Consider the following 25,628-nt stretch of genomic DNA (forward strand, 5'->3'; position numbering starts at 1 on the left):
CAGATGACAGGACAAGATAAAACAGGCTTCACAGGAAGTTGATCTTTGTTTTATAAGACAATTTTATGCAGAATTTAACAATAAAAACATGCATCAGTGAGATCAAAGCCAATATGCTTTCCTTAACTCCTCTCTCTCTAGACAAGCATGCCTGCATATATATCAAGTTTACTGCTGCATCTCCCATTAAATCTCCCTGTTCTCTAGCCATGAAACACCAGGAGGTGCTACTGCATCAGCCACGGTCACGCTGTTCCATGGCAGTGCACCCCCCGTCCACAGCAGCCCTCTCTCTCTCTGCTTTCAGGAGCCGGGGGATGCCTTTTCAGCTGGAGGTTTGCTCAGCTTTTGATGGGAAAAACAGGGAGTGAGGGTGCAGAGCTCATACTGAAACAGGCCCAGCTGTCCTCCTCTCTGAAAACCACCTGAGCAGATATAATTCACACAGAGAGTAGCTTCTGGCTTTAGGAGAGAAGGCTCAGCTCTTCATTTTGGCCCCCAGCAAACACCAGCCAGTTTTGCTGTGTTTAAGGTCTCAGGAGTCCAGGGTGCAGGAGAGGCAAAGTTATCTATTTGTTCAGCTGTTGTTACAAAAACTCTTAAGACAAGCAATGTGGTCACCCCAGCGTTTCTTTCTCACAGGAAGTTTCTGGTCACTAAGGGAATGAAATCTGGAGAGCTGGGTAGGATCAGTTTTATGGCATAACAGAGAGAACAAAGAGCATGTATCCAACATATGTAAAACATCACCTATATGGTGAAAACACAGAGAAGACAACAAGGAGTTTTAAAGGACAGTCGCAGTCTCTGTAAGGATGGGCACAGAGAGAACAACTTCTCCAGCACTGTCTCTTCCTGCTATCCCCAATCAATGCCATCCACTTACACCACAGTAGGTCCCCCTCACCTTCAGTGGCGGAAGAGCTCAGCTTTTTGATTTGTCATTCACTACATTCTTCTTTTGCAACTTAACAAACACATCTACAGTATTATCTTACTACATAACTGGCATGAATATGGAATTTTAAAGAGCAATTGTGTATGTTTTCTGCTTCAGTCTTCCCACCTGACAAGGTGACCGATACCGCTTGGTGCTCCAAGTCGGAATAAACTCAGATACAAAACCAGCATCTGACATCTGATAAAAGTTGCTACATTAATCAAAGGCAATACTGAACCTTTATTTTCTTCAGGGTTCGGAGCCTCTCAGGCTGTATGGCATCCAAGCTACTGTTGCCACTACTACTACCAAGAAGATGTAGTAAGAGATACCACCTTCTGTTTCTTATATAGCAAAAGCTTTTGGGTAGCATCTCAGCATTACTGTGGATTTGCTGCTCACACCTTGCCAATACCTCCCACATATCCAAGGATGGATTTTCCCACACCCCTTCTCCATAGTGCCTCTGTGAGACTTAAGTTTTGTCAACAGTCGCTGCTGACAGTCCCACTGAAGCAGTATGGTCAGCTGTAGATGACAAAGCTAGGTTTTTGGAAGGCTCTTTTTTAAATATCACTGAATTGTCTGTTTCTCTCTTTTGATTAGGATACCTTGGGCATATCTGCTCTGGCTCCTTTCAGACACTGAGGAGCTATGAATACAAATGCTAGATGTGAAGCACTGTCTTACCTCAGAAGCTGTTTACCATAGCAAAGAGTGTAATGGTTCTTGACTGAAGCAAGGTGCAAGTCTAGAAAGTTGCAAGACTGAGTAACCTGAGCAGTACTCTTTGGTAAAACAGTTGCATTGCTGTCCAGCTAGCTCAGGTACTTTTATCAGGGACCGCATGTAGCCACGTGGATATTCGCCATTATACACCCAACAAAATATTTATGTTACTTACCCTGGCTACGAAGATCTTCAGATTCACAGACCTCATTGACAATACTCCTCTCGATGGTTTCCAGTGCATCAAAGTTTTCCACTGTGAACACTCCTTGCATCACCAGCTATTAAAAGCAGCTCAAAGGAGTTTATAATCCCTATGCCAACTGCAAAGACATGGATCCCATCGCTTCTCAAAACCATTGCTGCATCCTCCACCCTGTCAGCAGAGTACCTGCCTGTAATCACTACAAGGTTCTGTGAGACTCCTTGGCTCTTGCAGCCTCCATTGGCAGGCTGAAAAAGGCTCTGGACAAGCCTCAGCCATTTGCCAGTGAATATAGAGGGCTGCAATTGCTCGATTCTGTTATCTGTTCCTTTATCATGGTCAGTATAGAACTCATTAAGAGAAAATTCTTTCTGGGGCTCTTGGCTGTACTGGACTACTCCAACATATACTTTGTCCCCAGAAGTAACAAAGCTGTCCACAACTTCCAACATGAAGGTGTCATGACAGAAAAGTTACTTTTTGATATGCTTTCTGATCCATCTATCAGGAATACCAGATCTGCCACTTGACTGCTGCAAACTTAGGGAAAAAGCAGAGGGGAAAACAAACAAACAGAAACACCCACCCACCCACCCAATTAGTGAGGAACATAACCTTGACAGTGTTTAATCTTTTTCTTGTTCTCTGCAGTGTAAACCTTTAGTCACAGAAGCTGTTCACAGCAAGGCCATGCAAGGCCAACCCGTCATCTATCCCACTTCAACGCAGAGACTTTCCATGCATAGATAAAATCCATCCTTTTCCACTATTAACTTGCAGAAGAAACCACAGATCTTTATGTATCACCAGCTGAGAGAGTCGTAACAACACAGAGCTTGTAACCAAAGACAACCCTCAGCTGAGGGAGGACAGACTTTATCTACCAGTAAGTCAGATTAACTGCCCCACTCACCACACTCAACCTCTTGCTACCTGAAGGGCCACTGTGAGGAAGAAAAATACTTGAACTGCATGACTGCTGTGGAGAAAGACAGCATGTTGGTACCCCTGAAGTGGAAGGAATTCCTGCCTGTCATTTTCATTGCAGAAGCAGAGTTCCCTAACCTTTTTATTGGCAGTGCATCATAGCTTTGTGCAGAGTAATCTTTCTTGACCTTCAGCAATCTCTTCCAGTTCTGCTCTGCTTGCTTTGTTCACTCCAACAGCAGTTAAGTTGATTTCACCTCCCTTCAAAGCTTTTATGGCCATGGGAAGGTTGGCTCTATCCAATGGTGCTGTTGGTTCATCAGAAAGAGGGATCCTGGTGACAGCAAGGAAAGATGCACACCCACCCTAGTTCACACCAAATCTCTACCTGGCAAAGCTCAAAGCTCTTGCTGTGAAGGGCTGACCTGGCAGAGGCTTCAAGTTGAGTACTGCTTCTCTACTCTGAGACCCAGAGGAGAGTTGAAACTTGAAATTTATACACACCAATCACTGAGTCATTAACTACTGCTTCTATGAGGCACTGCACATTTTTGAACTGCAGGTCTGTAACACCAGATGATCCATGCACTACATAGGGGCTATTGGACCCCTAACCCCTAAGCCTGGCCCTAACTCCTAACTCCAACCCCTGACTGTGACCCCCAACCCCTGACCCCAACCCCTGAGCTTGACCCCTGACAGTGACCTCTGACGCCTGAGCCTGACCCCAGACCTGGTTCTAAGCAGGTCAGCTCTTATCTTGATGATATTTGGGTCAATCACCGCCAGAACTTCATAAACCTCACTAAAACCTTTCTGAATGTTCATCTCCTCTTGCATTAAGTGCAGATGGTGCACATACCAACAGCAAGCCTGGCAGCTCTGAAACGACAATTATCTATGTACTTCTTACCTTTTTTCATACTTCGCAACTGTAATGGGACTACAAACGTTTTTTTCACAATCTCATTACAAAGCTGTTTCTTTATTTTCCATCCAATATTTGACAGCTGTAGAAAAAAATTCAGGGTGCTGACATGTTTCCTTGGGGGATAAGTTGCAATTTTATCAAGATTGCTACTCTCTGGTATTCTGGATGCCCACAGCATAGACAGTAATACCTTTATGTCTTAGTTTAGATGCTGCTTCAGTGTAATCATCCAAGGACTGGCCATTGGTGATAACCACAGCAATTTGATGCGCTCCTTGTTTTTTTCTGCTGCCTGCTTCTTGAGTAAAAACCTTCTTCCTCAGGAATTCAATGGCATTTTGGACACGAGGAAAAATTTCTTTACTGAAAGAGTGGTTAAACATTGGAACAGGCTGCCCAGGGAAGTGGTTGAGTCACCATCCCTGGAAGTATTTAAAAGACCTGTAGATGAGGTGCTTAGGGACATGGTTTAGTGGGCATGGTGGTGTCGGGTTGACGGTTTGACTCCATGATCCTAGAGGTCTTTTCCAACCTTAACGATTTTATGGTTCTATAGCTGCTCCAGTGTATGTTTGCTCTCCTTGATATGGTAAGTTCTTCAAGCAGTTCAGGATTTCCAATTTATCCTTGAATGTGTCCAGGGTGAACTCTAGCCTCGGTTCATTACTGTACAGCACTAGCCCAACTCTTACATTACTCGGACCAATATCTAGAGCATTAACAATTTTTAACAGAAAGGCCCTTATCAGCTGGAAGTTTTTTGACCTAATTTTGCTGGATTCATCCACAAGAAACAACATCTGCAACAGTTGCACTGGAACGCACTAACAAAAGGAAGATAAGATTAATGTAGGTCACACCATGGGATAATTGGTGGGACAATCAGAATAGGTTGTTACAAAAAGGATCATCTCAAGGTAATATGCAAGATGGTGCTACAGTAAAACATGAAATCTAAATCCCTATCAGTGCTGAAGAGCAGATATTTATATATTGATTTTCACAGTAAAAGAAATCCGTGAAATAAACACCATACCTTAACCAGCCCCTTACCCACACTACACGAAAGTCTGCAAGACAAATGCTTTTCTCACTCTCCTGCAGAGTGACTGCTAATCAGGACACCCAAGGATATTAGGGAAGTTATTCTGTGGTTAAATACAAACTCTCCTATGGCAATTTTCTACAAACAAAATTTAAGCAAAATCGTCCTGTCAGTCAAACAGGCAATTCCACTGCAGCCAACCCCTCTAAACCACTGCCCTGTTCCCCTTAGTTAATACAGGTAATTACAACAAACTGTGCATAGGCAAGTATTGTCACCACCCTGACAAAGGTGGTAAATATTTTGTCAATATAGCACCCCTGTAAAAGCAGAACTGCCAGCCATTTGCACTCTGTTCTTCCCTCACAGCCACCTGAGAAGTTGCTCTGGATTATTAGAGTTAGAAGCTACTTGGGCTGCTGTTTTCACTCTGATGATACACTATACCTGCTGGCCCACTTGATCGGATCAAGGTTATAAAGCTTCTGAAGTGAGGCTTCCATATCACTGACAATATTTTGCTGGAGAAGGTCAATGCTCTCCCCTTCGTAAGTCTGGGAAGTCATGCCAGAGGATGCTCTCACCTTTTCTTCTTCCTCAAAGTATCCAGCATCAGCTGAGACAACTTTTACCCCCACCTCTTCTAACATCCAGGCTGCCTCCATGATATTGTCTCTGGATCCAGAGGGTGTGATGACCACTACAGCCTGCGGAGTGCCTTTGCTGAGCCGGCTTCCAGCACCATCCATGAAAAAGGTTTCCTGCAAGAACTCCATGGCACTTCCAGCCTTTGATGAGCCTCCAGTGAATGCAATGCTCTGCTGAATGTGGTCAAGCACCTCTTCTTTATTTTCATGTGTGTTCAGTAAAAACTCCACCTGTCCTATGCCACTAAACTAGGCTAGGCCAATCCTATACTTGTTAAGCCCACCATCTAGCTGTCTGACTATTTGGGAGATGAAATGTTTTACTTTCCCACAGGTTGAAGGCCTCATGTTCTCAGTGGAGTCAGTAAGGAAAATGACATCAGCATATTGTTTTGCAAATGCTGCATAGAGGGGGAAAAAAGTGACAGATGAGTTGCCAAAAGTAATACTGTCAACCTATACCCAGGCCTGGCTTTGAATGTAAGCTAAATGAAAATTACAACCTTTTCATCAATCTCCACAGTCTTAAGTTTAGACTGAAGTTTTAAGTCTACAGCATACCATTAAGCATGCTATATAATCGCTGTAATTCTGTATTTTGACAAATTAAACAAAGAATTCTAGTGAAACTAGCTCTGCAAAAAAAGTCCTAAGAAAAATGTCTTGAGAAACTCTACATCTGACAGTATTTATGCAGACAAAAGTTTCATCTTCCTCCCACTGAAACTTCAGTGAGATTGCATGCTTTACCATTCCATTCCCCTGATACTCCATTAACCAAGGTCTTCTACATCGCTACTGGAATCTAGGTTGCATCTAAGAACTGGACCTATGTGAGCACTTCAGAATACACTTACCTTCGTAACAACCCCATGAGGAGTTGCTCCAAAGGGCAGACAGTCCCTCTGAATATCAGAGAACATGAACAAATTAATTCTACTTCACTTACAGTCAGTGAAAACAGATATGCATATCTGGAGGGCACATCAGATGCAAGACAAATGAAACTGGACCTAAACACATCCTTCAGTGTAACAGTTTCTGATGGAGAAGGGGATTAAAGCCAAGTGGCCAACTACGAGCATAGTCTCTAACACCTAAACTTTTCTCATCATTGAGAAAAACTAGTTGAAGTATCCACACTGACCTCTGCAAAACCAGGAAAAAAGTTTCCTTTTTAAATTGTAACTATGTTACATTTTAAATATTTATCATTGTTTTAAACCCCAATTTTTTGTTTTGATTTTACTTTTGCTACCATGCCTCTTTTATATCCCTCCCCCTTTCACCATTCAACAATAACAGTCCTTGAAGAAACAGGGAAAATACATTTTCTGTGAATTTTGCTGTTCAGCAAATGTACCAAAAAGATGGGAAAAAATGGTTTCCCTTCATTTTTGTCACTCCTAGAATGTTCAATTTCTGAACTAGGTTTTTGGAGGAATTAAGAGAGTTACCAAAAGCAGAGCTTAATCAAGAAATAATTTTCTGTTAAACTGTTCAATGGCATCAAAACAAAACGTTTGCTACAAAAGGCTCCACGAGCTCTAATCAGATGAAATTGAGTATGCTTCATAGAATCTGTGAATCTGATCCTGATTTTCTTTGCAATACATTAAGGCTCAGCTTACAGAGAGCATGGAGCATAAGCTTACCTTCCTATTTTAACAGTTAAACCTCACTGACTTCAACACAGACACTGAAATGTGTTAAAAAGAACAAGGACATCATCCTGAACTGCAACCTAACTCAAAATTGGCCCCATTGTTTTCAATCACGTTACATGACAGTAACACTGATGTAAACAACATCAAAACCAGGACCACTTTTCTACACCCTATTTTCACAGTTACACAGTATGAGCAGCTGAAATGGCACAAGTATAAGGACAACTTCTTACCTTCGATCTGACTTTCAATTGCAAAGCAGAAGTTTCCCAAAAGTCTTGTGGAGAGATCTTGAAGGTCATCAAAACTACCAGTGCTATACCGATATTTACCAAAAGGTTTGCCGGCTATTTGCTGAAGCTCAGCTGTATTCTGGACACAAATTCCAACAACATAGAGAGATGCCTCTGTTCCTCAGTTTTCTGGCAGGCAATTCAACTTCATCACTGGATTCTCCGCCAGTGATTAGAATGGCTACCTGCGGGACATAGCCCTTAGCTCCACCACCAGCAGGTTCAGTGAAATACGCTCTGCTAACAAAATTCAGAGCTCTCCCTGTGTAAGTTTCTCCACTCCTATACAGCAAATTCTCAATCTGCTCCAAAACATCACTTTTCAATAAATACTGATTCAGCAAGAATCCTTGGTAAGTCTCATCACTGTATTGTGCCAGCCCAACTCGAATCGCATCAAGGCCAACATCAAGACTTGAAACCAAGGTGGAGAGGAAGTTCTTCACCTTCTGAAAGTTTTCCTGGCCAATACTTGTTGAAGTATCCACTAAAAAGACAACATCTGCCAATGTGGCTTTTCTGCAAGCTGCCCAAGGAAGATCACACAGAAGAATGAACTACTATAGCTTCTTCTCCAGCTTTATTCATGAGCAAGGAAGAACTGACTGTACATTTTATCATTCATGAAATAAATTGCAACTGTGTTGCGTGTTTCTGCCTTCTCCTTCCTCCCTTCACCTTCCCCCCTCCCACCATTATTTTGAATATTTTAAAGGTAGACAGGTACTCAAAATTTATCACAGTTATGAGTTGGTATTATTGAAAGCTAGTTAGCAATATACAGAAGACGCAAGAAGTTAAAACCTGTATTTTGGCAACACAGTGTAATTCCATGTACTTCATCTATGCATAGAAAAAAAAATAAAGCTGGGAAGAAAACATCTCTTTCAGGACATACCATGGGCAACCTGGGTGGCTGGTCCAGTTATCTCCTCTAGCATAGTACAAAACATCTGTAGAATACTGTAAGAGAGTCCCTGCAGAGAAGCAAAATTTTCCACTTCACAGACATGCTTATCAGCTGGCTCACTATTTCTTGAAGCTCAGACAAAGCAGAACCTTTAACACCTATGGCATACAACATGATGCCAGCATCCTTGATTGCTGTAGCTGGGTTTTGAACATAAACTTCAGCCTGTCCATTTGTTATCACCACAGCGATGTGAGGAACGCCTTCTTCCTTTTGGCTACCAGCACTTGCTACGAAGTGATTCTCTAGCATAAACTGGAGGCTCTGCCCCGTCTTGGTGCCTCCTCCTTTGTAACATAATTTCTGTATCTTCTGTAAGATACTGTTTTTGTTATAGTAAGTGTTCAACAAGAATTCAGTGTATGGCACATCACTGTATTGAATCATACCAACACAGATTTTGTCTAGCCCAATATCAAAGCCATTGACCATTGTGTACAACAAGTCTTGCATGATCTTGAAGTTCTTTGTCCCTATACTCCAGGATCCATCTACCAGGAAGATGATGTCCGTCATAAAAGCTTTCCTGCAGACTGAAGAAATATTTTGTAACTTTCCTGTTTTCCTACGGGATGTGTAATCTAGAGGATGTGTAATCTAATAGAAGAGTAATTTTGCCTCCTTATTGCTTTTCAGAATCTAAGACCTATTGGCCTTTTGCAGAAAAATCCTTCCATCTATCCTGGTAAATTCCCAGCACCCATGAGTTCCTTCTTTTCCCCTGTTCATCATACAGAGGGTCAGAGGCTACATCCTTCTGTAACACCATTCTTAGGCAAAGGAGAGGTGCTGAAATTCACACTGACACAATTTCCATACACAGCCTGCTCAGAACTCATACGTAGTAAATGCGTATGGTAATTGCTGTACACACACCTGTATGTGAACCACAATCATAAGAATGTGTTGACCTGCTCTCAAGTGAGCCCAAAGGAAAAGTTACTTATGCACTTTGAGCTCCATTCTGCAAGCATACATTACTAAATATTTATTATCTGAGGGGAAAAAAAAATTCACACCAACTTCAACGGGACTAACCACATTTACTTGTAGTAAATACTAAACTCATGTGTTTCCACACCTTTCGGAAGTGTATGACACTAGTAGGGCATGGATGAAACAGTTATTATTTCCCTAAACCAACAGTCATGCAGAGAATGTTCTGCAACTGGACAGAACACTTTCTCCAGCAGATCTTCCAGAGCTGACTACAAAAATAAAAATGCTAAATCCTGTGACTTATCTTGCTCTTGGCGGTCTTACAATCCTAAGAGTTTTTCATTGCTTTTGAAAATACAGAACCTCAGCACGCATGAACAAAAACAAATTTTAATGAACTGTTGCATTTAATTTTGCATATTTTAGGACAACTCTCCTACCTTAGTTTAAATATATGTTTCATAAAAACATACTACGTTATCCCTAGTTATACAAAGAATAAATTGTCACTAATTCTTATTCTCTCTCTGGCATTGGGTATAAATGGAAAAAATTAATTTTGCTATCAACTTGAAGGAGAGTAATTTCTTTAGTGTATTACCAGTCTGTTGTGCATCTGTAGAGCAGAAGGTGGAAACAAAGAGAAGAACAAGAAGTGGTTTCCAGTCATCCATTTTGAAAACCTCCCTAGAAAAAACAAACAAAGACAGTAAGAAATACAGAGCACAATTTCCTCAGAAAGAGATTTTTAATTGTGGGGGAAATTTTATTAACAACATGGAGGCTTTCTAGCTGCATGCAATTTAAAGCAGCACTTTAAAATCATATTTTCTTCCCTCAGCTTTTAACATACAGGCCTTGAACACAGAGCTGTTAGAGTTTGACACTGATTTACAGCATATAACCAAAATGAACTCTTCACCGCCCTGCTCTCACACAATCATGCTTTGTTCTGATTCACAGATATATTTACCATGATCCAAAATTCAACTAAAAGCAAGCTATTCACAATGTCAGATTAATGGGAGTTATGCTTCTAAGATTCCCCTCTAGCCTTGAAATTCCCCACCCACACATCTATTTAAAAAAAAAATTTGGTGGTGGTATCTATATACAATAGACATAGATAAGAACAAACATTCATTTACAAATGAAATATGCCAGTTGGCCAGTAATGAAGACACTTGCCATATAAAAGTACCACAACTCAATGCTATGGGAAACAGGAATGAAAATCTCTCAGCAAGAAAGTACAAAATTAAGCCACATTGAGCTTAAGCACACTAAACAAGTGAAAACAAGAGAGTTTTAAAAAACTTTCAATTCTAGAACACATGTACGCTAAATAGCTTAAAGAATAAAAAGAAATAATAAGCCAGAGCCTTGGAGGCCAAGCATGCAAAAAAGGATGAATATGAAAACATTTCATGTGTTGTTCTTCTTTGGAGCTGCTGAAGTTCTCTTTCTTTTCTGACTAGTTCCAGCTGCTCTCCTCCTAGTTCCACCCTCACATTCTGTCCCAGATCAAAACTGAGAAAAGATTTTTGGTAAAACTTATGAATATAAAGGCCAAATGCTTCTGCATGGTGACATGAGTAGCAGAGAACCAGGTTGGCTAGGTACACCCAGCAGGGAGGATGAGAAAATCAGGTACAGTGCGCATTTATTCTGCGACCTTTGGTTATTCAAGTATTTAAAACAGATGAGTAAAAGATGCCACCGCTGCATTTCAGCCAGCCAAAGTCACTCCTCTCACCAGCCCTTTGTTGCTGGTCCTCTGTCAACTGAGAGCACATCTCTTCCCATTCTAGGGGAAAGAATAGCTTGACAGAGATGCTGTCCATGTGGTACTTCTTTCCCATGGATGTGCATGTCAGAGGTAATGCTGTTCAACACTGTATGTAGTCTCTTCCTCAGGCCTCCAAAACACAACTGTTGGCAGCAAGGATTCTGTGGAAATTAGCTGAGGAGAAGGACTGAGGAATGAGTCACTGAGGAGGGTGAGGTAAAATTCAGCAGCCTGACATAACTCAGATATTACGCTCAAATGCTCAGTGACTAAAAAAGACATCCCCCTGGGGCTACCCTAAGAATCTCATACTTAAGATACAGCCTATGTTAGAGGTATATTGCTCTGGAAGATGCATGGCTATTGACTTATGCGCTACCACCTGTTTATTACCAAAATTTTATACAAAGCACTGTTGAGCTATCAGTAATATAAAATAAGCCAAACACTGTTCTGTCTCAGGCTATCTTTTGAACCTGTTGGTTGATCCTGGCAGACGCTCAGATCAGAAGAAAGAGACAGCTTGAGCCACTTATATTCCAGGCTTGGGTTTGACACAGAGTGCAACCTCAGCAAACTCAGGATACTGGCTTGGTTTTTTTTCTTTGTTTGTTTGTTTGTTTTTTAAAGGTTTCAGGGCTTCTGGAATTCTGATGAGAACAATGAATCTAGAATTTCATTTTGGAGCTGATTTACACACAAATTTCCCCAACATCTGTGTCTCTGCCATTGCTTAACATCTAATAATTACGTTGGCATGAATACTGCCTAAACTTAGAAGTAACAGAGAGGGAAATGTATGTGAAGACACACACAAGCAATCAGACAGCAGGCAAAAAACAAGCTAGTTTATCCTCCCAGCAACTGGAGGGCTTCCTAGGCATGCTTCTTGGAACCCAGGAGCATCCTTCTCAGAATCAACCAGTCTCAGACACAGGTCAATTCCTCCTGTGGAACGATGTGGAACTGAATCTGTACAGAGGGAGAGGATATCCAAGCAATGGCTACAGCATAACAGGTTAATCCACACATTAGTCTTTTCAGTATCTTCAAGGTATGTGCTGGGGGCAGGGTATATCTACCTATACATGCAGATTGCTCCTCTTTATTTCCATCATTTTTGTTTGATAAACTTCCCTTTGCCACTAGTCACCAAAAAAGTCCTCGTGATCAGAACAAAGGTCCATCTTGCCCAATCCTTTATCTTTGACAATGGCCATTAGCTTAAGGAAAGAGCATAAAAGGAAAATTAAGGAATGTAGGTATCTTCTCCCTTCCACACAGACTGGCTTAAAGGTTTCCAGGTTGCATTTGTGTGAAGATCATACTTCCATAAATTCTTCTAATCTTTTTTGAAACCAGCTATACTTTTATATTAAAATCACAAACCAATTAGATTATCATATTGTAAACATCATTTATATTCTACTGAAAAAGCAAGACAAGTACCTGTGAAAATACAAGTTGATGATCAAATGCTGCTGTTAACAATACATTACACTGATTTTTAAACTATATCTTGGATCTGTAACGACAATTTAGTGGAAACACTACAGCTGGTCTAACATCATGGCACAGGGCTCAGTTCCAAGTTCTTAGGGTAACAGTATGTAATATTACCCTAGGTCTTGTAAATAACAAAAAGCAATGAATAGAAATCATCTGCTTGACTCTATATTCTACCCTCAGGCAATAGCAAAACTTTGTTTCCAAGTATCAACACACCAAGCTCCACTGTAGCTCTTGAAGAGTTCTTTGGAATCTTCTCTTGTGGGGAGAAAAAAAGCCACATTTCCTATATTTCAAGACATTTATCACATATGGGCACTCTCTACTATTATTAGTACTGCAGTAACACAGAGATTCCAGATGTAACCAAGGTCCCTGTGCAACAAAAGGGGTTCCAGATACCAAGTGGTCCTTAAAAAGAACGGAAGGCAATGCTGGGGTTTGTGCATTGTGGAAACCTTCTTCATGCCTCTGCACATCGCAGTTTTCTTTAATAAGCACTTCTAACATAAGAGAAACTGTGGTATGTCATATATGAAACCACAGCAAATCAAAATGTTTTGCAATCACCTTATATACCATCTTCAAAATTAAACTTTGTCTTGGATTTAATTAATTTTTCTGTATGTATTCCTGATAGTTACTGAACCTCTTAAGAGTTCTCCTTGATCACTTTGACAGACATTTGATTCCCAGTTATTTGTTTTCACTACTATGCCTCATGACACCTGCCTTTTTTTTAGACGTTAATAAGCAAAAAGTTTAAACTGAGACACAATTAAATATTTTAATGGTATCCAAAATAAAAATAATCATGATTACTAACTTTCATTACCGTATTATGCAGTGCCTACTTTGATAGCACAGTTATTGTGCCAGAGGAGCAGTAAGCATCTTGAACTATCTGGTTTTAATAAATCGCACATAGATCTATAGACACAGCTAGAAATGTACATATTCAAGGGCAGGTACGTAAATGCTGCCAGTATTTCCAAAGCCTCTAGTTATAGTGGTGGAGATTTTTAGAGAAAAACACTGAGTTTGTGAAAAACCTCAAGGGCACCCATATCGCCATGCTTTGAAGGTGTATGTGGTGAGCAAAATACAGTTGCTGTTTTAGCAAGGGGCTAGAGTTTCCTCAGTAATGTAAACATTCAAATTCTGTACCAAAGTCTAGCTCTTACTGTTATACCATACACAATAATCAGTGACTGTTGAGCTATGCAACTATTTCCATACCTCCTAACAGCTGTAGTCTCTCTTTGCCTCCTTCAGCTTCCTCCAACCTCATGACTCAAGAATGTTTGCTGCTCATAGGGTCAGATACCCCACACCTGCAAAATCTCTCCCACTCTTCCTAAACAGTGAGTGCAGATGGGAACCTATTTCCCATTTGCTGTTTATTTTTCCCTTCACTAGCCTCTATTGACATCAGGCAGCTTCTTTAAATACACAGGGACACTGCAATTTTAAAACATGTGCAGACTAGCTTCCCTACTTGTACCATTTATTATACCTTATCTTCACATAGGAAATTCCAATCATGCACTACAAACTGCATAAACAGAGGTACTTTATGCCTTCTACGTGTATTCTTCATTATTTGCTAAAGTAAAATGAAGAAGTAATTTAATGGAAAACTCATGTCATACAGCTCATAGATACTATGGATCAAAGCCTAAATAACCCACTAGAAACATGCAGTGTCACAGAGAATTACCAATTCTGCATATTAAGCTAGCAATATGTTAATTCCAAAATGTATTTGAACATAAAACAGTATATACAAGGTCCTAGCATAAGCTACTTAAATATTCATATCTGTAGTTGTTTATATAAATATATAGGCATCATCTAAGATGCTAAGACAGCAATTCTCAAAAATCTAAGACTTCTTTCTATTTTAATGCTATTTTAGGAGACAACAGTATGAAAATTATTAAAAGCTCTTAGAAAACAGTATAAAAGAATACATATTTTAAAGCTTATTTTACTGCCATCATTTTTCCTTATTTGTTCCCAGAGACCCACCAATATGTATGCAATAAATCTCAAAGGAAGAAAAAGATCAACAGTACTCCTGAATTCTTTAAATGCTTCACAAAGATTGCTTGCAACTATATTTTGTTTTTTCTTTTTTAATCAACTAATGTCCCAATTTTATCTTCATTTGCTTCAATGTTTTACTCAGGTAAAATAAAGTCATTCTGTAATGTTTGCTGCCAGAGCAAAACGCACAGTCAAATGTTAATACACTTCTTAAGCACACTATCAAAAGCATGGAGATTTTGAAGCAACATCTGTTTTTCACCTATAATTTATAACCACGTCGCATGCAGGATCTCCCTACACACCCTGGTTTGGGGACATTTTCCCTCTTCCATTTGTTTATACTAAGAGAAGGAACACAATCTTTCTTGTGACAACTTCAAATCCCATCTCTACCCGTGCAAATGAATGTGATCATGTAGCTTTCTCCTACCTACTGAAGTACTCCAGTTTGATTTCTTCAACTTTTACATGCTGATTTTATTCCTTCTGAGGTCTTTGGAAAAAGCCGGAGTCCTGGAGTGCAGCAGACAGACAGCTTCAGCTCACATGCCACAGTTAGTTATCCCTTTCCTCCGCCACCCCCTTTTCTCTCGCTAAAGCAAATTTAAAGCCTGGATTCTATCTGTGCAACTTCCTGGTTTCACCAAATGGGAAAACCAGGAGAAATCCTTCCCACTCTCCCACCTCAACAGTCTCCTCATATGTCCACATATTGAACTTTCACCACTGAGACATACTAATACCAGAAGGATGAACATTGCTTGTAAAAACAATGCAAAATATTTTCTAGGTGTCAGCTCTTTATGTAAATGAAGAAATCTTTTTATCAGCTGTCTCCTCTCTACAGGCACATTTTTTTGCTACAAGTACATTATCTTTTTGTTAGTACCAAAATGTCTCAGGAAGAAAGTTGCAGCTTTACTTGCTGCAGGTTTCTCAGAAAAAAGAAGAGTTTCCTCATGATTCCAGGTACAATCACATGGCCAGACAAAGATTCAAGCAAGGGCACCCTGCGTGACTTACCTGACTTAGGAAGTCAATGTGATCAACGTGAGGTTCAAGATGCTCCAAAGAGTGGTTTCATTTAGAAGGGCAAGAAGCCACAGCTGGAAAGGATGTGGCCATAAGGATAGGAACACTCCCACATACACACACACCTACATACAAGCACACAACCAGCCCATTAGGTGTCTACACGCAGTCTTAAATGGAAAAATTGACTGACATTAAAAGTCAATTTAATTTACTGTTAGAATTGGTGTCTGCCTGTCTGCAAACTAGTGGGATGGATGTTTACTTGCTGACTTGATTCTAAAGAATGGAGAGACATAACTATTTTCCATTTCAGTATTTGGTGCACCTTTTATAAGCTTATTGCCTATTTTTCTTTTCTGAGTAAAGCTTAATAATTAGCATGTTATTATTCTGTAAGCCTTAAACAGTCATTATCATTCATACTTGTATCTGCCTGCTGGCTTAAACAGCACAAATTGCAATGAGTACACACTAACAAAATTTTAAAAATGGACCCTGGTATCCTAGCAGCCTCAAACAGTTCTTAACCTACCATGAAATTAAAAATCAAATTATAGTTTCTCTCTTCAGTCAAGAGGATCCCCCAAAACCAAAGCATCTATCAGAGAACCCAGCTAATTGTGATGTCTCCATATCTGAAGCAACCATACCCATGTAGTCCCTCCTGAAGTCAAATGTGTTGAATGTAATAAGTACATATTTATATTCCCTCAGGATCAGTGCTGAGCTCTCAGCACCCTTTAAAAACCTTCTCTATCTACTCACCTTCCCCTAGTTCAGCATGACCAGCCTGCACTTCCCACAATGCACTGTAGTCTCTCCTCCTCAAGGAACAGATAAAGCAGGTAGACAAGAGGAGCTGTCCTTGCTGCCTGCCAGGTATAAGAACCAAAAATTCCATAAGATTCAGACAACAAAATTTCTGAAACTGCTCTGATGCCTGCCCCCCACCCCCCAATACTTTGCTTCTGGGAAATCTTCAGGGAGAAGTCCATTTTTTTCCCCAGAAAGCTAATCTTTATCACAGAATAAAATAAAACAAATAGCTGAAAACGCAATTAGTTGAAAATAAGGTCTTACCAGAATACTTACGCATCTACCTAAGACCACAGCTGGCTACTCTGAGAGCCTGACAAGCTTTCACTTCTTCACTTCGCACGCTCTGTAAATAGCTATTTACTAATCACACCCTAATTTAATTGCTACACTCAGTTGAAGTTAAAGTTTGCCTTTAAGTGTATGAATTCAATGAGACTATCCCACGTTGTCATTAAAATATGAACATTACTGTACATGGCACCATGGCTTTAGGCTTTTCTCCTGGTTTAGTTTCCCCAAAAAAGAAGTCAGGCGGAATGCTACATTTCGTCTTTCATCCCAGATGGGGGAGAGAATTTGAAAATCAAACCCTGTAAATGGAGCTGTGAAGCTGAAGAGTCTCTAGCCTTGTTAAACGAGTTCTTACCTAGCAATGACTCATTTTGATCCATAACAAGCTCACTTTCAAACTCCTAACCATTTTGTTCTTTGGCCTCATTAAAAGAAGGGTGGAAGGGGACCCCATATGATAATTTGGGATTGTAATCAGTAATGTGTATATATACATTTATATGTATTTCACAGCAAGGTGGGTTTGCCTCCTACTAAGGGTTTTGTTAAAAGGGAGTAAAGGAGGTCAAAAGAGCTCCTTGGTATGAGGAGTACTTTTCCCAAATCAGAAAGTCCTTGTGGAGCAGGAGATGCATTTGTTATTCTTCTTCTCTCTTTCCTATCAATCCTGGCTTTAGACTAACTTTGCATAAGACGTAGTATCATGTCAGTACCAAAGAAGTATCATGGCAGTACCAAGGATCAAGTTTGTCTGCTTATAGGAAAGAATACAAAGGTGACCAATAAAAAGCATTAAAGCAGGAAACCAAAACCATTTGACAGGTCTTGTAAAACGGGCCAGCTAAACCCGGAGGATGATACAAGTAATTTGTCATATCCTTGCTAGTTCCTTTGACTGGAAAGTAGACAAATGTGAACAACATAAAGGCTAAGAATATCAACTTTACCCACATATGCTTCACTGACTCATTTAGTAAAGGATATTAAGCGAACTAAGCACAAACATTTCATTCATGAGAGCAGCTTCTCAAAGCCAAAAGTGCTTAAGAAAACTAGCAGATGTGACTCTCCTGCTCCCAGGAATACTGAGTGGGAAAGCATCCTATACACAGGAGTAAGTAGTCAAACCCAGTCTCATCTGGAACAAATTATTTTTATAAAAAGTCTTGCTTTAGAACAGAATAGTGTAAGTACCTCATGTCGAACTACCACAAAGTGGGGAATTCAAAATCAAGGGCAAGAGTTTACATGTAATGTTACAGAAGTTTCTGAACCACCAGTACATAATCTGCTAACATATGCTAGACGTACCTTTGAAATAGGACTCAAACAATCTGAGCTTACTGGTGGTGGCAAGATGTGGTTCTTGTTTTATAAAAGCTTTATGTAAGAAAATTGTGACCTCGTAATAGTCATAGATGTAAAACGACTGCTAACATCACTCAGCTAAAAGAACCTAATCGTCCTCTTATTTCTAATACTGAAAATTATACACAGTTTTACCAGAATCTACCACTTTTGATAGCAGGAAAATATGAAGCTAGAAAGAATCAAGACTTTTGCTTGTGAACATCTTCACAAGATCTGCCCTGAAAACAACTGGAAAACTGTCGTTTCATAGCTAGAGATGTGAGGTGTATCTCCTCTTTCTTGCCAGTTCTAGGCATTGCTTATAACTAGTCTTTTAAAGAAAGTACATAAAATTTAAACCAAGCTTTCACTGAAATGCAAGAAATATATATCCTGCAATAAGAAACAAAGAGAGCAGGATGCTGTTCATTTTAATGTCTCCTCTGAAACTTTCCAGTGCTTTTCTCATTGCTGTAAGTCTTGGAAAACTGAAAAAACAACAGCACCTTTCCTCGTCCTATCTTTCCTTACTGCAAACCACCAAAACTACCGTATCACCCAGAATTAATTCAAAGCTCATCACGTCTTGTCAAATGAGACGTCTTTGTAATATTAACAAAGCAGAGATTTTAGCCCAAGGACATTACATATACATTTCTGAAGCATCCTAATATTATTATTAGGTGCATATTTTACTTTGAATCATTTGGAATAAATTTTGTTTATCCAAAGGCTCTTTGCGTATTCACTGAAGCAAACAGGATTTGTTTCACTGAATGATACTGTATTTGGATTTGAATGTGTGGAAGAATTATGTAAATGATTGTATGCAGGCAAATCAGAGCTGAATAGCTTTATGGCCATCATCTTTACAACTACAGCTGTTGCAAAAGCAATGAAAATTAAGCAGCATGTTTTATATATTGCCACATTGTGAGAACAAACCAAAGCAAATGCTAGAAGTGTGGAAAGCTGACACTTTCTCAGGTGTCTAGAGTACTTATGCAGGTAACCTAGAACATGCCTTTTGTGACACTCACCATGCACTAAGTATAATGTAAGTTAATGCATATGCAAACATTCATTAATAATCCTCAGAAATAGTGTCACTCTATTAGAACTCTTAGTAGGATAAACAGTTTTGCAAGGAGCAAAAGAACTTTAAAATGTGGCTTCACACTGAACTAAAATAAGAGCCAAAAATTCCATTTTCTCCTTGAAGGGAAATTAATTTGAAAATTACTTGGCATCCCTCAAAATCCTGCATTTTCTCAAAAAGTAGCGTTCACTCATTTTTTGGAAATACCATAGTATCAAGCTTTTAAACACTGAAATGAGCTATATCACACTTGCAAAATGAGGGTGCTTTTTGCTTCATTTTACAGAGGGAAGCCAAGGAACCAAGTTGTTAAGAACAAAAAATCTGCTAATACAGTGTACTCAACTTCAGATGTGGCATTTCAGAGTACCTAGCAGTCAAATCACAGCTCTTACTGACCTCAGTTAAAAAAAGCTAAACTCCAGCATTAAAAAAAAAAAAAAAATCAGGCATGCAGAGAAAAAAAAAACAAACCACCAAAAAAGCCCCTGAACTCCTAGAACACTCAATTAGAGACTACCTGTCAAAAGTTTGTCATCAGTATTACACAGGACTATTTTGGCAGATGCAGGAATATCGTTTGAGTCTCTAGAGTAGCACTGAAGGTGCTGAGTCCTCTTCCTTCAAAGCCCTGTCCCTTTTGCCCCAATAAATCCAGCAAGGTTTGTGCACATAACCTCCTTCACTACATTTTTTTTAGTCCACAAAGCCAGTTCTTCACACACAGTGAAAAACCTATGTAGGAAAAATACTTTGAGATAACACACAATTAAACACTGGTTCATATTGCATATGCACAGGGAGTCAGTCGTGGAATTTGGCCTCTACAGCATCATCTACAAAAAGAATCCTCTGTTTCCTTAGGACCACACAAAATAAAACAACAAAAATAGCTTCACTGTTTTTTCCCTGAGCACTACTAATTTCCTGGCCAATGTTTCAGTTCGAGTGTACCATATGCCTTCATTTACTTACTGATTGGAATTCTTACATAAGCAATTATGTTTCTACATTTTAATTTTGCTTCGGAAGGTTGTAGGTTGAATTCAGTTGCAAAAGGGCTTCTAAATAAATGCTTTTACTTCATCTGATGTCAGAAAAACTAAAAAAAAAAAAAAAAAAAAGGTCGACTTTTACACACTATTTTGCCCAAAATGGTGACATACAGATAATTTAACTGCAGTTCAGTTCCTTTTTAAAGCATGCTAATTACTTCCAAACACTGAAAGCAGAGCTCTTGGGATCCTCTGAAAGTTGAGCATGGAAGTGGGTCCAAGTACAACCTGGTGATGCTGGTCTCAACAGACAGTAAGTATCTCTTCAATGAAACAGAGACAGCAGCAATTATGTAACCAAATACATCTAGAGTTGATCTAGGTAAGAAAAATGCTTGGCCATGGTGCAGAAATGTTTGAGATGTCTCAAACTTAAATTGGAAGGAAAATGCTGAAAGCTCATTTGCCCAGATCGGAGATGGTGATTCAAGACAAAATTCCCTTAGATTAACCAAAGGGGAGAGAGCACAAGACTAAATCTTAAAGAGAAAAAAAAAATTAATTTAATTAAAAATACTTCACCTTGTACAGTATTAAAAGTAACAGTCTTCCTAGGTATCTTCTCACTTACATACACAGTACACCAAGCTTGTGCTCATCAACTATATATAGTACATCTGGATGCAACTTCTCTTTCAGATTCTTTACTTAATGGATTGGAGATGGAAAAGCACAACACTCTTCCAAATTGTTTCCACAGGGGTTATGTTGTCCCTCGCCACCTTTTTATAATGTGCTCATCAAATGCAGCATTTAAAAAAAGATGTCCGGGCTTCCCACTCCCTACTAATTGCTCTAGTCTCAGGATACAGCGTATGTAATAGCCACATGCTGGAAGGCTAAAAGAAAAAAAAAAAAAAGAATAATAAAAAGAACAAGCAGTGTTAGAGAAATAAAGGACTTATTTATGTTCTGCTGAAGCTCACAGAAGGTTTCTAGAAATTGCATTGCTGTCGACAGCTAATAAGAAAAATCCCAGATCTTTGCAGTCAACAGATTATGTGTTATATTCCACAGTTTCAAAATGTTTTGAGTGCTTTACAAGGAAATTAGAGGTTCATCCATTTTTTAAAATATTACCTGGAAAAACTTAAACAGATTGACTAGCAGAATGGCAGTGGTCAAGATGTCCATAACTTCATCTGCGTCCATCACAATTTCATTCAATAAATATGATTTGCATGAATACCTGAAAATCCTAAAAGATTTAACTAAAAATGGTTAATTCTGTCAACAAAGTCTCATCTGTTGATTAGGCTGATATAAACCCTGTATCATTTATTCTTCCAACTACTGAAGCAGATGGCCTTTACAATTGTAACCAGACAACTTAAAAGCATAGATATAACTACTGGCTTGACCAAAATATATAAAGGCCATGAACTGGAGTAGAATTTTCAGGTCATTTTAATGCTACTTTTTATAGAACAGACAGAAAAAGTGGCTGCAATTTCCAACTGCTTGCTCAGGATATGTCTAGAAACTTGTCAGAGATTTACTCTGTTAGTAGGGTATCTAGCACACTGTCAGACCACCTGCGCAAAGGTGCTTTTTCAGAGTGGAACGACTCGGGTTTAAGGCAACCATTCCAAGGAAGAGTTTGAGGAAAATCTGTTCCTTTTGCTCCTGTTGTTCCTTTTACTTATGTGGAACTTTTTACGTATCACCATAGGCCTGAGAGAGACCAGGGCTCGTAAAAGAATACTGTTACAACAGCTTGATAACAAGGTTAATTACACGCTGCACTCCTTTAGAAAGCAATGGCCCTACCATTTGATACTCTACCATATTTTCTGCTTCCTGAACAAATCCGTATCTCAAGCTGTTTGTGGTAAGCGTTCTAGAATTTAACAATAAACCTGTTTTCAATCACTAAGCAATGTTTTAAGGGATGTAATTTTTCTACAGTGGAATATAAAGGTATTTAAACTCCATTGATAAGCTTAACTAATAAACTTGTAAGGCTGCCTCACAGAGAACTTCAGATTTTGAATTTGTGCCAAGGATCAGAACACACTGTCTGCATATACCATTTATTCAATGAAGGAAGAAAGCTGGAAGAACCCCGACTTTATCTCTTCACTTTTTCATTTTATTTTCAACTTGCTTTAACCTACAGCTGTGTCATCTTTTTTTTCCAGGAAACATCTTCCATGTATCATACAGTCTCAAAACCCACACACTTTTTGTTCTCTTCCGTTTTATAGCAATCAGCTGTCTCAGGAAAGACAGGCAGCTTTTTTTCCAATTTATTTCCTATCCCACATACTCCTGGGGATACGAATCAGCAAAGCATCAGTGACTTCAATACCACAGTTTACAGTAGATAAGGATCTGGTGTACAGATAGGGCTTTCATTCCAACCTCTCCAGTAATCTCTTTCCTTAGAAGGAAAAAGAAAAGCTATTGCACTTCAGACTGCCTGGCACTGGCAACAACCAACTACTGTAAGAGTGACTCTACTGGCCACACTACTTCAAGGTACTAGAGAGATCTTTTGGTTCATTTCCAGTGAAAGAGAGATTTAGCAGAAAAGTCCATCCCTTCTGAACGCAGTAACTGAAAAAAGTGTAAAAAACAGGGCGAGATGCAGCCATAATGTGGATGAGCTAGTAATGCCACTGTAAGCAAGGCTAATGCTGAAACAGAGATCACATAGTCAATGTTCCTGGTGAATCTATCCCTGCTCCCATCACAAGGAGCTCTACACAGTGTGGACTACAGCACACCAAGTAGTGGGGCAATTGCACTGTTCTGTTTTTTGAGAGAAGATGTAGTGGTTTGAATTTAAAAAAAAATGCATTCCTTCCAGTTTGCTGGCAGAAGCATGACAGTCTCTATGAGATAACAAGTGATACGAAGTCTTCTACTTTTGGATTATGGAGATGCAAAAGAAGTAAATTTCTTACGATGAGCCAGTAAAAGCAGTAAGTCAAACTATGGTGTTCGCTACTTGTAACAGATTTTCCTAACTGAAAACAGAATCCTATCATGACATTGATTCCAGGCCCCAAACTAAGTTGTCCTTCATATCTCTCCTTTTATACTCTGCATACTTAATCCATCAAAACTAGTGCTGTCATCACTGTCAAGTTAAATTTGGAAATTTACATGCCACGGGCAAAGCTACCACTAAACCTACAATCCTGAGGCCTGGTCATGAGAAAAGCTAGCTAATCCACTTGAAAAATTTAAGAATGCAGCGAGAAAGGACTAAATGACAGTAAATACACACTATCTCTGATTGAAACATCCTTCTCATGGCTACACATTCACATGGGTGCACTTCTGCAAGTCTAATATTTTCATACCTGATTGACACCATCCTGTTTTTTCATGAGACTGTGCAGCTCTCAGATGAAAACAGCTTTCAAGGTAGACACATAAACACTTGTAGTACATACACTCAAGGAAATACATTTAAGCAATTTTTTGTGCTTTCTGCAGAGTTTTTTTGCAGTGAAAAATAGGTCACAGCAAATGAGGTGAATCTGCTCAGGATTCTGCTAAGAAGTTTAATATTTGACTTACTGGACACTGTAGTTGCCCAACACTGTTCAGGATCTGCATCAGTCTTTAAACGCAGAGTATACCTTTAAATGCGTAATATATTTTCTTCTTTCTTTTTTTAATCAATGAACAGGATGAAAACACATCAACCTAGCATCTGGAAGTGATAAATCATGCAAATTTTAAGTTGGATAGAAATTGTCTCAGTTTACCTGACAATAAGCACAGATGTGAACAGACTAAACAAAGTAAAAATTTTGTGATTTACTAACTTCTGCATCTGCCTTAAAGGGTAGCTTTCGCCCACGTACATGTACCACATATAGTGCAAATGCATATGAAGACAGGGCCTGTCAGTCTGCCACAACTGCTTTGTTTTAGACAGCTCAACCTTAACATGAAATTAAAAATATCACCAAGAGCACCAGTTTATTAGTCACGAGTTGCATCATTAAGCTCGCCTAATAAACTCCATGTGGTATAGCTTCTACTATAGTTTCATCTCATTTCATAAACCCTATTTATGGAATAAATAAAATCAAGGATAAATTAAAGGATAATGGAAAAACTATCTTCCTTTTTTCCTGTAAATTACAAGATACTGGTCTGTCAGAGGTGGAGAGGCAGACCTATAACCCATTCGCTAAATGCCAGTTTCCTACAAAACAATAAAAGCACTGATACAGATTTCAACTGGCAACACTACAGTGAGCTACAAAGTTTTCTAAAATAAATCTGACACCAGATACCAAAAAAAAGTTGGTTGCAAGGCAAGCTTCTCACCTGAAAGGATGATGATGTTTAGTTTCATCAGCTTGATGCATCGCCATTTACACTCCATTGTCCTAAAAGACAACTAAAGACTCATCCGCTATCCTTTTCCTTCCAAAGGCATGTCAGATTTATCGCTGGCTGTAGCAGGCTAAATTATCGTTGCAGCACAGCTTCCATTTTATTGTGCCTTTTATTGAACAACTGATTTCAAGTATCAAATACTGTAACGTTTTGCTAATCTCTCCTGTACCTGGAGGGCAGGGGGCCCACTGGTCAGTGTATGGGACTGACACTGCTGAATGTTTGCCCTTCCTAATGGATCACTCAAACCATATCTATTGCAGAATACCTGAAAAAGTTTCTGGACCACCATGGTCCTGTGGCACATTCATGGGATGACAGTATACAGGTGATGCCTTAATCCTGTATAGGTAAGAAATCCTCGCTCCCTAGGAAAATCATACTTGATACATCAGCAAGGGAAGGTGAAAATTCTTCATAAAAACACATTTAAGAAACTGACTTTAACTTCTTATAAATATCATTGGCTCAATTTTCAACTCTGCAGTGACATCTCATGGCTCCACGGTAGTTCCAGCAGCAAACGCATGCTGTCAAAGAACAGCAACAAAACTGGGGAACACAAATATCTACATGTAGAAAACTGGCTAGCTAGCATTGACATGAGATGATCTAATCCCATTAGTTGATAACACCAAACTCATTTACTCTCCCAAATAAAGCTGCACACAGGCTTACATCACATGTCAAGAATGCTAGTTTCAAACAAAAGGAAAGAATGGATGGGGAGAATTAAATTGTAAGAAACTAGGCAGAGCTTAGTGAAGTTAAGGAGCAGGGACAGAGGAGCAGCAATAGCTGCTGGAAAAACTGATTCCCACCCTTTCTAGCACAGACAAGCTACCATGCCAACAGTCTGATGCCTTAGGTGGCTACCTGTTTCAAGTAGAAGACAAAAGACAAGTCTCTTAGTTTCAAAGGATTGAAGCCATCACATGAGTATCATTACAGGGAGCTTTATATCTGCGTTG

The 25,628-nt window shown here is 39.4% G+C and overlaps 2 protein-coding genes across 2 annotated transcripts in view; both read right to left on the bottom strand.

Moving 5' to 3' along the window:
- The window catches only part of COL6A6 (collagen type VI alpha 6 chain), a 66,984-nt gene extending 42,352 nt beyond the window's left edge, over window positions 1–24,632 (bottom strand). The window contains 16 exon segments of the mRNA XM_076332109.1: window positions 1,845–1,936; window positions 1,938–2,334; window positions 2,337–2,414; window positions 2,881–2,972; window positions 2,974–3,270; window positions 3,272–3,400; window positions 3,708–3,890; window positions 3,892–4,068; window positions 4,291–4,527; window positions 4,529–4,556; window positions 5,229–5,825; window positions 7,325–7,488; window positions 7,490–7,910; window positions 9,266–9,268; window positions 9,895–9,980; window positions 24,586–24,632. Coding sequence (XP_076188224.1) covers window positions 1,845–1,936; window positions 1,938–2,334; window positions 2,337–2,414; window positions 2,881–2,972; window positions 2,974–3,270; window positions 3,272–3,400; window positions 3,708–3,890; window positions 3,892–4,068; window positions 4,291–4,527; window positions 4,529–4,556; window positions 5,229–5,825; window positions 7,325–7,488; window positions 7,490–7,910; window positions 9,266–9,268; window positions 9,895–9,980; window positions 24,586–24,632 — 3,028 coding nt within the window.
- On the bottom strand, window positions 8,319–9,123 carry LOC143156041 (collagen alpha-1(XII) chain-like). The gene is made up of 2 exons (XM_076328938.1): window positions 9,055–9,123; window positions 8,319–8,951 (listed from the first exon to the last, which is right to left on the bottom strand). The coding sequence occupies exons 1-2, from the start codon at window positions 9,121–9,123 to the stop codon at window positions 8,319–8,321; spliced, it is 702 nt and encodes a 233-aa protein (XP_076185053.1).
- Window positions 24,633–25,628: the final 996 nt, after the last annotated feature.

Source organism: Aptenodytes patagonicus, chromosome 2 (genome assembly GCF_965638725.1).
Source record: "Aptenodytes patagonicus chromosome 2, bAptPat1.pri.cur, whole genome shotgun sequence".
NCBI lineage: Eukaryota > Metazoa > Chordata > Aves > Sphenisciformes > Spheniscidae > Aptenodytes > Aptenodytes patagonicus.